The sequence below is a fragment of the Rhinoderma darwinii genome, chromosome 1 (genome assembly GCF_050947455.1).
Source record: "Rhinoderma darwinii isolate aRhiDar2 chromosome 1, aRhiDar2.hap1, whole genome shotgun sequence".
Taxonomy (NCBI): domain Eukaryota; kingdom Metazoa; phylum Chordata; class Amphibia; order Anura; family Rhinodermatidae; genus Rhinoderma; species Rhinoderma darwinii.
In genome coordinates, this window is record NC_134687.1 from 284398859 (window position 1) to 284412531 (window position 13673).

Consider the following 13673-nt stretch of genomic DNA (forward strand, 5'->3'; position numbering starts at 1 on the left):
TTTCCCCCTTAGTATTGTTAGAAGGTATGCCAGAAGAATATTCTGATGAAATATGAATAACAGGACAGGAGTAATATTTTCCTGAGGCTCTGGGCCAAAAAATTATTATTTATTTGGCTGAAGTAAACTTTAAATCACCTTGTATTCCAGTTTTTTATTTAAAAATTATGGAAATCCTCCTGAAGTTTTATGAAGTGACATTTCTTTATGAAACTTCTTTCATTTGATGCAAGTACATGTGGGATTCCAAATGTAATTTTTCAAAGAAAACTCTGTCATTGCTCGGTGGCTACATGAAGGTGCAGATCAAATGTTGTATAATAAAACCTTTGTTTCGAAGAGGTTATTGCATACTGTCTGCTGCTACATGTCAACAGAATATAGGAGCAATTTCCTCTAATTACTTTCATTTTTTTTTCCCCTGTGACCTGCTCACTGTGTAATAACACATCTTGCATTAAAAGCTGTCCTCCGTATGTCTGTTTGGCTCAGTTAAACATGAATATCAAGGGACATGACTTGTTTTCTGTCTTTTCTTTTGGCAGGGGAGATGCTGCATTGGCTTACTAAGACAGTAATTTTACTTTATCTTGGCATCAATTGCAATGGAAGGAAAGCTAGAGATGCTCATGAAAAGGAAAGAATGAATATCTTCTGCCAATACAAAACAGTGTTTTGCCCACAAGAGAGTTGAATAGTAGACATACATTAGAACTGGGCACTCCACAAAAACACGTATGAGTTCCTATTTGGTACCTATTTAATAGTTAATTTTCCAAGCATAATCTAGATCCCTCTTAATCTGTAATTCCAGTAAAATCTAATTTAGCACTAAATAAAAAATGTACTTTGGAAAGTATGGCTGCTGACAGCAAGTGCATGAGTCAGTGGCAGTAAAAAAAATCCCAGCCAAGTTTGCTGCGTCTCGAAGACTTTTGCTGTTTTGTACTAAATGTGAATGCACTTAGTTCAGTTTAGATATGAGTAACAGTTGTAAAATAAAAATACTTTGTAATATCAGGTAAAATGCAGCAATTTGGCTCTATTCCCTTCAAACACCATCAGTGAAGCTACAGTTTGTGAAGGTCCCTGCCATTAAATAGCTTTAACTTGAATTTCTTTTGTTCTAGTTATACATATTTTCTACACCATACAATTCATTATCCATTGTCGAACCTGCTACAAAGGTCCAAAAGCAATTTGCTAGTATTTTAAGCTCCTTATATCTCCACCCTATGCATTAAATCTGTTTTTACTTCCTCAACATGTGCAAGATGTCTGCTTACGGTCAGTGAGTGGAAACGTTCATTGTTTACATTCAAAGTTTGAAAACTCATCTTGACCACATCTTGTTCCTATTCTCTGAGAGCTAAATACATCAGCATCACAAATCTCTCTACTGCCCTGACACTTTGCCACATTTTATCAGTGTGGGTAATGTATAAACTAGGGGTCTCAAACACGCACCGCTAATATAGACTCTGCTCTGGTACTCTGTGGAATTCCCTGACATCGCTGTCCATATATGGACAGCGATGTCTGGGGCTTCCCCAGAGCCATAGTCCCGGGCAGAGAACTAGCATGGGCTCTGCTCCGGGACTCTGGGGAAGCCTCTGACATCACTGTCCATACATGGACAGAGTTGTCAGGGGCTTCGCCAGAGCCGGAGTCCCAGAGCAGAGCACTAGTTGCGCTCTGCCTTTGACTCTGACTCCGGGGTTGCCCCTGATATCACTGTGTATATATGGACAGTGATGTCAGGAGCAAAGCTGGAGTCCCAGGCAGAGCGCGCTAGTAGCACTCTGCCTGGGACTCTGGCTCTGGGGTTGCCCCTGACATCTCTGTCCATACATGGACAGTGATGTCAGGAACAGAGCTGGAATCCCAGGCAAAGTGCTAGAAGTGGCTCTGCTCCGGGACTCCAGCTCTGAGCAAGCCCCTGATATCACTGTGCATATATGGACAATGATGTCAGGAGCAGAGCTGGTGTTCCAGGAAGAGAGCTACTAGCGCTCTGCCCGGGACTCCAGCTCTGGGGTTGCCCCTGACATCTCTGTCCATACATGGATAGTGATGTCAGGAACAGAGCTGGAATCCGAGGCAAAATGCTAGAAACGGCTCTGCTCCGGGACTCCAGCTCTGAGCAAGCCCCTGACATCACTGTCAATATATGGTCACTTATGTCAGTGGCTTCTCCATAGTTCCAGAGCAGAGCCTGTACTAGTGCTCTGCTCTGGGACACCGACTCTGGGATTGCCCCTAACATCACATTCTGGTCCAGCAGGATCCCCTGACATCACTGTCTATGGACAGTGACATCAGGAGCTCCAACAGCAGAGAAATCCTCAGCCAAAGCATCGGCAACGCTCTGGCTGGGGATTCCACTCCTAGAGGGAGACCCAATGGAGGTATCTACTGTGTGTGTGTGTGTGTGTGTGTGTGTGTGTGTGTGTGTGTGTGTGTGTGTGTGTGTGTGTGTGTGTGTGTGTGGCACTATCTACAAGGGGTGTGTGTGGCATTTTCTACAGAGAGCACTGTGGCAGTATGTACAGAGGGCACTGTGGCAGTATCTCCAGAGGGCACTGTGGCATCATCTAAAGAGGGCACTGTGGCATTATCTACAGAAGGCACTGTGGCATGATCTACAGAGGGCACTGTGACATTATCTACAGAGGGGCCTGTGGCATTATCTATGGGTGGGTGTGTGGCAGTATCTACAGAGGGCACTGTGACAGTATCTACAGAGGGCTCTGTGGCACTATCTAAAAAGGGGCTGCCCAATATTGACATTCGTTTGTCTGCCAAACGCTGCCAATTGACCTGCCGGACTTGCATTTAGCGACACTAAAACTGGAAAACTGGATTGTTAAAATAAGCACGTTGAGAAAACGGGCACATTTCCGTTAAGTTTAAACCCAGCGGTATTATTATAGTAATGTAGTATTATAGTATTGTAGTAGTATTATAGTAATGTATTATTATAGTAATGTAGTATTATAGTAATGTAGTAGTATAGTATTGTAGTAGTAATGTAGTATTGTTATAGTAATGTAATATTTTCAGTACGGGACAGTTGTCCTGCAGCGAGGCAGGGACTCCTAGCATCGTACATAACTATGATGCTAGGAGCCCGGCTCCCTGCACTGTGTTCCGTCCGGGATTAGCGGCCGAAATACGTTCCGTCCATTACGGACGTAACATGGTCGTGTGAATCCAGCCTTATAGTAATGTAGTATTATTATAGTAATGTAGTATTATTATAGTAATGTAGAATTGTTATAGTAGTTCAAATACCTAATTGATTAACAATAATTTTGTATCAAATTTTAAAGTAATGGGGCCCGTCAACTTCACATTTTTTCTATATGTGGCCCATGAATTTGAGACACCTGGTATAAACCTAGTCAATGCTGTTTAGTTCACAGAGGATTGTCTAGACTGGATATAGTGTAGCAAGTTCTCTGCTGTGAGATGTATTAAATAAGAATGGATTTTTAGCCTTTAGACAGAAACAATAATGTTTGCATTCACTGAAATCATATCGATTTTAAAAACGGTCAGGAACTGAAACACAAAGTATATTAGAAAGTTGCATTTAGTCAGTGATTATGTTTTATTTACATAAAACTGGAAAATCCCTATAATGCCTCAATGCACTCTTTATGCCTAGACATATTTAGGCCCTGGGCTCTTGATTTGTTCTTTAGGGTAGGAACACACTAGACAAAAACACTGCGGATTTCACGTAACGGAAGTCATTGCGGAAAATACGCAGCGCAGTACAGTAGAAGTAATGTGGATGAGAGTTGAACAAATCTCAGCCACACACAGCAGAAAATATCCAAAAATGTTCATAAATTGACCTGCAGTTCGGTTTACGAAGCCGCAGCGTGTCAATTTATGCTGCGGAATCACTGCTCTTCTCTTGCAGGTTTTCCCCATTGAATTCAATGGGGAGGTAAAACCCGCAACAAAGAGCTATATGTTGCGACTTTAGCGGTGGAAATGCTGCAATGCCCACCCAAAAATCGCAAATGGAAAAGAAGGTATTTTAAATTTTAAATTAATAAAAAAATGTATACATACCCTTGCCGTAGTCCCAGTGATGCGATCCTCTCTTCTGAGTGGAGCCCGGCCTCCTGGCATGACGTTTCATCCCATGTGGCTGCTGCAGTTGATCAAAGGCTTCAGTGGTCACATGGATGACGTTGTACGTCATCCCAGGTGGCCGGGCTACGCTCAGAACAGAGGGACGCGTCACCATGACTACAGCCAGCTGGCAAGGATAAACTACATGACTATAGCTGGGTGGTAAGTTATGAACTTAGATGTGATGGATGACAGGTGGACCGCTGACACTGAACCCGTCAGTGCAATAGCTCCCAACCATCCCGGATAAGCTGGTTGTGTCCCGCTGTCCCAGGCGGCCGGGGGTATGTCCCGGTGTCAGCTGATTCACAGATCTTGTATAGCGGCACACAAAGCCTCTACAGCCCTGTAGTACAGAATGTGTTACTGTATGGCACATTACAGAGATAATGTCCCTTAGGTGCAATGCCTCTAGTGAAGAATACCTCCATAATACGGAATCTCTTTTCTTTCTGTTGATTCTGTATAAATACAACATCCCTTTGTATGAAATCAGGGGCATATAGAAGTACATGGGTTCCGCTTTAAGGCTCAGTATAACCTGCAGCTTGTACGGAGCCATAATAAAGATGTACATGAGACCTATGTATAACTTTTAATTTATAGATTTAAATTGCTCCTCTCTCAGGGCTTATGAATCTGGAGGATGGTATTACTCAATCATTGACAGCCTTACTTGTATGAGCAGGGGCGGACACAGACAGGTGAGGGCCCCTGTGCAAGAAGTGTATATGGACCCCTTGTGCTACAATATTTAATCATAAATCACCCCCTTAAGTCTCTATAACAATTGTTTGCCTTAAAATTCATAATCTCAGGCATTTACATGCAATCTAACATACAGAAGAGGGCTGCCTTAAGGTGACAGTGGGCCCCTTTACTTACTGCACTCGTTGCACTCGTTGCACCAATGTTATGTGTATAAGCCTTGAGGCCATCTTTGGCCATAGCTCGAGTGACCCTCCAAGGGCACCCATAGGGGTATTTTGGGAGGATCGTTTTTTGGCAAGCAATCTAAGAGGGTTCAAAATTGATTTCCCATGGGGTCCCCCCGCCTTAGCATACTCCTTTCTGTCTACAAAATAGTAAATCCATGTTCATTCAACAGTGGGACATTTCACGTTTACAGTTGCTTATTGCTAGATGTAAGATTTTTCTAAACATTTCTTAGTGAACTGTTACTTACCACAAGCATCACATTCCATGACTGTGTTTTTCAAAAATGTTATTTCTTTAATCTAGAAAGAAAAAAAAAGATTTTTTGACAAAAGAAACTTCACTATTGGAAAATACACAGCACGGTTGTAACACAATGACTATGCATATCTGGCACTGAGTAAAAGGTTAAGTATTACTCATCAAACTTAAACACGTAAAACATTCATTATAAAGATGTGCGATATACAAAATAAAACAAAAAGTTCTTCTAGATCCCCTGCCTGGTCCAGTAATATGCGGGAATTAGTGAATAATGTCATGTAGCAAGCGTGATTATTAAGTGATGAATCACATTTTCCTCATCCTATCCTTCCATGTACTTGTATACTGCGTGATTTCAGTTTTTAAACATTAAATAAAATAATCATCCGTTTTACTGCTTTAGCTACTTTGAAACAAATATTTTCCATAAGTATTAACAACACTGGAAATGGAGATTTTAATAGATATATTAGCTCATTCCTGAGGGCTACATTCAACATCTATAAGATGGTGCATAGAGACATAATATATATTAAATAATTAATCTCAACCATTGCGTTATGTTGCTATTTATATTTATACTCTGCTCTAGACTCTCAGATAGTTATACTCTATACATGCATTATCTTTAAAGAAGCACTCCCACAATATTTTTTATTCTCTGGCCTATTAGAGAAACTGACTTCCTGTCCACACATGAGACGCTGCGGCAGTTGGGGAGTCCTATTGCTGGTCACATGGCACATCTGAGGATTAGAAGGGAGTGGATAACGCACAAATACAACCACCGGTAAAAAGATTACCTTCACCACAATTTACATAATGTGTCTCTCTAATAGGCCAGAGAATAAAACATTTTGTGGGAGTGCTCCTTTAAATGGCTATGAAATGTAAAGTTAGTATAAATGTACCGGGTGGGCCATTTATATGGATACACCTAAATAAAATGGGAATGGTTGGTGATATTAACTTCCTGTTTGTGGCACATTAGTATGTGGGAGGGGGGAAACTTTTCAAGCTGGGTGTTGACCATGGTGGCCATTTTGAAGTCGGACATTTTGTATCCAACTTTAGTTTTTTCAATGGGAAGAGGATCATGTGACACATCAAACTTATCGAGAATTTCACAAGAAAAACAATGGTGTGCTTGGTTTTAACGTTACTTTATTCTTTCATGAGTTATTTACAAGTTTCTGACCACTTATAAAATGTGTTCAAAGTGTTGGATTGTCAATGCAACCCTCTTCTCCCACTCTTCACACACTGATAGCAACACCGCAGAAGAAATGCCTCCCGATCTGACCCCCTTAGACTTTTATCTTTGGGGTCATATGAAGGCAATTGTCTATGCTGTGAAGATACGAGATGTGCAGCAACTGAAACTACGGATACTGGAAGCCTGTGCTAGCATTTCTTCTGCGGTGTTGCTATCAGTGTGTGAAGAGGCCTTAGATTAGGTGGGATATAGGGCACTTATAATCTGTTGACATAGCCTCTTTAAATGTACAAACATACTGTATGGACACATAGCCATAGTTTTATTTCAATCCCTTCTCTTTTTCTGCACCAAAGCCAAAGATTCTGTTAATCGGATGTCCGCATTGGTCACAGTTAGAAATGTTATTGCCAAGTCTGGAGATTACAGTTGGGAACATGAGGTCAATTAATAGCAAACAAATGACTGAATGTATACTGTTATACTAAACAGACCCATTGACAAGAAGAACCAGTGAAAACCAGTCCTAATATCTTTAAAATTGACCGTGTGTTTCTGTGTATGTACCCAAACACTTGAAAAGTAAAAGTTCACCCTAGCTCTATGGTGCTGTTGGTATTGTTAACATGTTAAAAACCAAGGCAAAAAAATTAAAAATAAAGAACACATGTCTTTTAAGTATTAATCTTTTTGGGTTATTTGGAGCTAATATAAAGTTATTTTACACCCTGTATTACATATGTAGACATATGCGTTGTCTGGTTGGAAAACCCAATTTCATAGCTGGAGTGGAGAGCACTTACAAGGAGTGTCTCTCGCTCTGCGGGGACCCAACACACCGGTGTAGAACATGGACAGCCCATGTATTTTAATGAGAACTGTGTAAAGCTTCTGTTCCCCCTTGGGCCCTGTTCACACGGAGTATTTTATAGGCAGAAAAAATCTGACTCAAAATTGCTTCAAATAAAAAAATAGGACATACGGGAATGTGTCAGTCGGTGATAGAAATGAATGGGACCATAATTATGGTTTCTAGTTACGGACGAAATCTACGGTTGTGTACATGGGGCCTTAGACTTTATTCACATGACCGGGTGTCAAATCGGCCGCGTAAAACAACTGTTTTTCACGGCCGATTTGCACCCGTGCTGGACCTTTTTTCCCGGATCCCTCATAGAGTGAGTCTACTGAGGGATCCGAGAAAATGGGCAAAGATAGGAGATGACCTATTTTTTCAAGGGCTGTTCACACGGTCCGTTAAAAAAAAAAAAAAAAAAAAAGGCAGTGTGAATAGCCCCAAAGACATGCATTGATTTTAATGCAGCTGTGTGGCAGCTGTTAAAAAAAACACAGCATGCTCAGTGTATGGCGGTTTTTTTCAAGCGTTTTTCCCATAGGCTTCACTATAGGACTTTAATAACGCCAGAAAAGAATAATGTACAAAACGACACAGCATAAAATAAACGCATCTAAAAACACCTTAAAAAACGCATGTTACATTTTAATAACGCTACAGTTTTTAGAAGAATTTTTTGATGCAGGTTAAAACGCTTAAAAAATTCTCTGTGTGAAGAAGACCTAACACTGGTTTGCTCCAGTGGCGTAGCTATAGGGGTCGCAGCGGTCGCAATTGCGACCGGGCCCATAAGCCTGGGGGGCCCACGGGCCCCCGTTGCCATACAGCATGTTTTCTAACTGAATCTTCTGTCCGTGAAGCCGACACTTCCAGGTTATGGTCACATGGTACTGTAAAGGATCTGCCAGGCACAGCTTCGGGGTTAACTCCCATAGGTAATCAGTCTGCACCTGAATCTACGTCTCTGAGACGGACTCCATCTTCCACCACTCAGGATGGCAGGCTTAGGAGTGGGAGAGCCTATCGCAGCCTGGCCAGACGGAGCTAGCTCCCGCCCTCTGTCTATTAATACCTGCCTTTCCTGTTCCTCCTTTGCTTGTGATTCTTCTCGTGTGGTTTCCTGCCCCAGCTACAGCTCCTAACTATTTGTTCCTGCTCCGTACTGACCCTGGCTTACTGACTACTCTCCTGATTTGCGTTTGGTACCTCGTGCTCTCCTGGTTTGACTTGGCTCGTTCACCACTCTGGTTGCTCACGGTGTTGCCGTGGGCAACTGCCCCTTTCCCTTTGCTTTGTATTCCCTTGTATGTTTGTCTCGTGCACTTACTGAGCGTAGGGACCGCCGCCCAGTTGTACCCCGTCGCCTAGGGCGGGTCGTTGCAAGTAGGCAGGGACAGAGTGGCGGGTAGATTAGGGCTCACTTGTTCGTTTCCCTACCCCCGTCGTTACATAATCACAAGCCCATACCTAGTCTACCTTGGTCCCTGACACCACTATGGACCCCCTTGAGACCCTGGCTCAGCAAATGCATGGTCTCTCCCTACAGGTCCAGGCCCTGGCTCAGAGGGTCAACCAGCCTGATGCTACCTTGGTAGTTCCCCTCACCTCACCTCCTGAACCCCACCTCAAGTTGCCCGACCGGTTCTCAGGGGACTGGAGGGCTTTTCTCTCCTTTCGGGAGAGTTGTAGGCTTTACTTTCGCTTAAAGCCTCATTCCTCAGGTTCTGAGAACCAGCGGGTGGGTATAATTATGTCCCGGCTCCAGGAAGGGCCCCAAGAGTGGGCCTTCTCCTTGGCTCCTGATGCCCCTGAACTTTCCTCCGTTGATTGTTTCTTTTCTGCTCTCGGACTCATTTATGACGAGACTGACAGGACTGCCTTTGCCGAGAGTCAGCTGGTGACCTTACGTCAGGGTAAGAGACCTGTTGAGGAGTATTGTTCTGACTTTAGGAAGTGGTGCGTAGCTTCTCGGTGGAATGACCCTGCCTTAAGGTGCCAGTTTAGGTTGGGTCTGTCGAATGCCCTGAAAGACCTGCTAGTTAGCTATCCCTCTTCTGACTCCCTAGACCAGGTTATGGCTTTAGCGGTACGACTTGACCGACGTCTCAGGGAACGACAAAGTGAACGTTTATGTTTTTTCTCCTCCGACTCCCCCATGATGCCTCCCGAGGTTCCGTTGCTTCGTTCCTCCCCGGAAGACTCAGAGGTACCTATGCAACTCGGGGCCTCCGTGTCCCCCCAACAACGTAGAGATTTCCGCAGTAAGAATGGTCTCTGCTTCTACTGTGGGGATGACAAGCATCAAGTGAACAACTGTCCTAAGCGTAAGAATGCAGCCGGAGAACTTCCGCTCCTAAGTGATCATCGGGGAGGTCACTTGGGCGCACATGTATTTCCCGTAAATATGAAACGTAATAAGATCTTGCTTCCCTTTCAGGTCTCTTTTGGTGGTAGGTCTGCTACCGGCAGTGCCTTCGTGGATTCAGGGTCCTCTGCTAATATCATGTCTGTGGAATTTGCTATGTCTCTTGCTATGCCTTTGATTGATTTGCCTAAACCTGTCCCGGTAGTGGGTATCGACTCCACTCCTCTTGCTAATGGTTATTTTACACAGCATACCCCTGTTTTTGAACTCCTTGTTGGCTCCATGCATTTGGAGCAGTGCTCTGTACTGTTGATGCAGGGATTATCGTCCGATTTGGTTTTAGGCCTTCCCTGGTTGCAGTTGCATAATCCTACGTTTGACTGGAATACTGGGGAGCTTACCAAATGGGGTAATGAATGTTTGACGTCATGTTTTTCTGTTAATTCTATTTCTCCCCCTGAGGAGGTGAACACGCTACCTGACTTTGTTCAGGACTTCGCTGATGTTTTCTCTAAGGAGGCCTCCGAAGTGTTACCTCCTCATAGAGAATATGATTGCGCTATCGAATTGGTACCAGGAGCTAAGCTTCCTAAGGGTAGGATATTTAATCTTTCTTGTCCCGAACGTGAAGCCATGAGAGAGTATATCCAGGAATGCCTGGCCAAGGGTTACATTCGCCCCTCTACTTCACCGGTAGGTGCTGGCTTCTTCTTCGTAGGGAAGAAGGATGGTGGTCTTAGGCCATGCATTGACTACCGTAACCTGAATAAGGTCACTGTAAGGAACCAGTATCACCTTCCTTTGATTCCTGATCTCTTTAATCAGGTTCAGGGGGCCCAATGGTTCTCTAAGTTTGATCTACGGGGGGCGTATAACCTTATCCGCATCAAAGAGGGGGATGAGTGGAAGACTGCGTTTAACACGCCCGAAGGTCATTTCGAATACCTCGTCGTGCCCTTTGGGTTGTGTAATGCTCCGGCGGTCTTCCAGAATTTCATAAATAAGATTTTGAGAGATTACCTGGGGATATTTCTTGTAGTGTACCTTGATGACATACTGGTGTTTTCCAAGGACTGGTCCTCCCACATTGAGCATGTCAGGAAGGTGCTTCCTTCGGGAAAACAAACTGTTTGCAAAAACCGAAAAATGTGTGTTTGGGGTACAGGACATACCATTTTGGGTCAAATCCTCACTTCTCATGAATTCTTCATGGACCCCGCCAAGGTTCAGGCTGTGGCGGAATGGGTCCAACCTGCCTCCCTGAAGGCGTTACAGTGTTTTTTGGGGTTCGCTAATTATTACAGGAGATTTATTGCTAACTTCTCGGTCATCGCTAAGCCTCTTACGGACCTCACTCGCAAAGGTGCTGATCTCCTCCACTGGCCTCCTGAGGCTGTCCAGGCTTTTGAGGTCCTTAAGAAGTGCTTTATCTCGGCCCCGGTGCTGGTTCAGTCAAACCAAATGGAGCCATTTATCGTGGAAGTTGACGCATCCGAGGTGGGAGTGGGGGCTGTCTTGTCCCAGGGTACCAGGTCCCTCACCCATCTCCGCCCCTGTGCCTACTTCTCCAGGAAGTTTTCGCCCACTGAGAGTAACTATGATATTGGCAACCGCGAACTCTTAGCCATTAAATGGGCATTTGAAGAGTGGCGCCACTTCCTGGAGGGGGCTAGGCACCAGGTAACGGTCCTTACCGACCACAAGAATCTGGTTTTCCTAGAATCTGCCCGGAGGCCAAACCCGAGACAAGCTCGATGGGTGCTATTTTTTACCAGATTCAACTTTTTGGTTACCTATAGGGCTGGGTCTAAAAATATTAAGGCCGATGCACTGTCGCGTAGCTTCATGGCCAGCCCTCCTTCGGAGGAAGATCCTGCTTGTATTTTGCCTCCCGGTATAATCATTTCTTCTATTGATTCTGATTTAGCCTCTGAAATTGCAGCTGATCAAGGTTCAGCCCCCGGGAACCTTCCTGAGGACAAGCTGTTTGTTCCCCTGCAATACAGGCTAAGGGTACTTAGGGAAAATCATGACTCCGCACTATCTGGTCATCCAGGCATCCTGGGTACCAAACACCTCATTGCCAGAAACTATTGGTGGCCTGGCTTGCCTAAAGACGTTAAGGCCTACGTCGCCGCTTGTGAGGTTTCTGCTAGGTCCAAGACTCCCAGGTCCCGACCAGCGGGCTTACTACGTTCGTTGCCCATTCCCCAGAGACCTTGGACACATATCTCCATGGATTTTATCACCGATTTGCCTCCATCCCAAGGCAAGTCGGTGGTGTGGGTGGTAGTAGACCGCTTCAGTAAGATGTGCCACTTTGTGCCCCTCAAGAAACTACCCAACGCCAAGACGTTAGCTACCTTGTTTGTCAAACACATCCTGCGTCTCCATGGGGTCCCTGTCAATATTGTTTCGGACAGAGGGGTAAAATTTGTTTCTTTGTTTTGGAGAGCCTTCTGTAAGAAGTTGGAGATTGATCTGTCCTTCTCCTCTGCTTTCCATCCTGAAACCAATGGCCAAACTGAGAGGACTAATCAATCTCTAGAACAATATTTAAGGTGTTTTATCTCTGACTGTCAATATGATTGGGTCTCATTCATTCCCCTCGCTGAATTTTCCCTTAATAACCGGGTCAGTAACTCGTCAGGGGTCTCCCCCTTTTTCTGTAATTTTGGGTTTAATCCACGGTTCTCCTCCGTTTCACCTGGTAGTTCCAACAATCCCGAGGTAGAGGTCGTTCATCGGGAACTGTGCACAGTCTGGGCCCAGGTTCAGAAGAACCTAGAGGCGTCCCAGAGCGTACAAAAAACTCAGGCTGATAGAAAACGTTCTGCTAACCCCTTGTTTATGGTCGGGGATCTGGTGTGGTTATCATCTAGGAACTTGCGTCTTAAGGTCCCATCCAAGAAGTTTGCTCCCCGGTTTATTGGGCCGTATAAGGTCATTGAAGTCCTCAATCCTGTCTCCTTCCGGCTGGAGTTACCCCCATCTTTTCGTATACACGACGTGTTTCATGCCTCCCTCCTTAAACGCTGCTCCCCGTCCTTGGCTCCCTTGAGGAAACCTCCTGTTCCTGTTCTCACCCCTGAGGGGGTGGAATTCGAGGTGGCCAAGATTGTGGACAGCAAGATGGTCCGAGGCTCCCTCCAGTACCTGGTCCATTGGAGAGGATACGGGCCTGAGGAGAGGACTTGGGTACCCGCCCGGGATGTTCACGCTGGGGTATTTGTCAGGAAGTTCCACCTTCGTTTCCCCAGTAAACCAGGTCCGCTTAGAAAGGGTCCGGTGGCCCCTCATAAAAGGGGGGGTACTGTAAAGGATCTGCCAGGCATAGCTTCGGGGTTAACTTCCTTAGGTAATCAGTCTTCACCTGAGTCTATCTCTCTGAGACTGACTCCAGCTTCCACCACTCAGGCTGGCAGGCTTAGAAGTAGGAGAGCCTATCGCAGCCTGGCCAGACTCAGCTAGCTCCCGCCCTCTGTCTATTTATACCTGCCTTTCCTTTTCCTCCTTGCTTGTGATTCTTTCCGTGTGGTTTCCTGGCCCAGCTACAGCTCCTAACAATTTGATCCTGCTCCATTCTGACCCTGGCTTTCTGACTACTCTTCTGCTCTGCGTTTGGTACCTCGTGCTCTCCTGGTTTGACTTGGCTCGTTCACCACTCTGTTGCTCACGGTTCGCCGTGGGCAACCGCCCCTTTCCCTTTGCTTTATATTCCCTTGTATGTTTTGTCTCGTGCACTTACTGAGCGTAGGGACCGCCGCCCAGTTGTACCCCGTCGCCTAGGGCGGGTCGTTGCAAGTAGACAGGGACAGAGTGGCGGGTAGATTAGGGCTCACTTGTCCGTTTCCCTACCCCTATCATTACAGTAATGTTAAATAAAA

At 45.0% G+C, this 13673-nt stretch overlaps 1 protein-coding gene across 1 annotated transcript in view; it reads right to left on the reverse strand.

Annotated features, from left to right (window-relative positions):
- Nucleotides 1-13673, reverse strand: part of COMP (cartilage oligomeric matrix protein) — a 188456-nt gene that overhangs the window by 151248 nt on the left and 23535 nt on the right. Inside the window, exon 3 of the mRNA XM_075854768.1 lies at nucleotides 5336-5387. Coding sequence (XP_075710883.1) covers nucleotides 5336-5387 — 52 coding nt within the window. The remainder of the gene's footprint in view (nucleotides 1-5335; nucleotides 5388-13673) is intronic.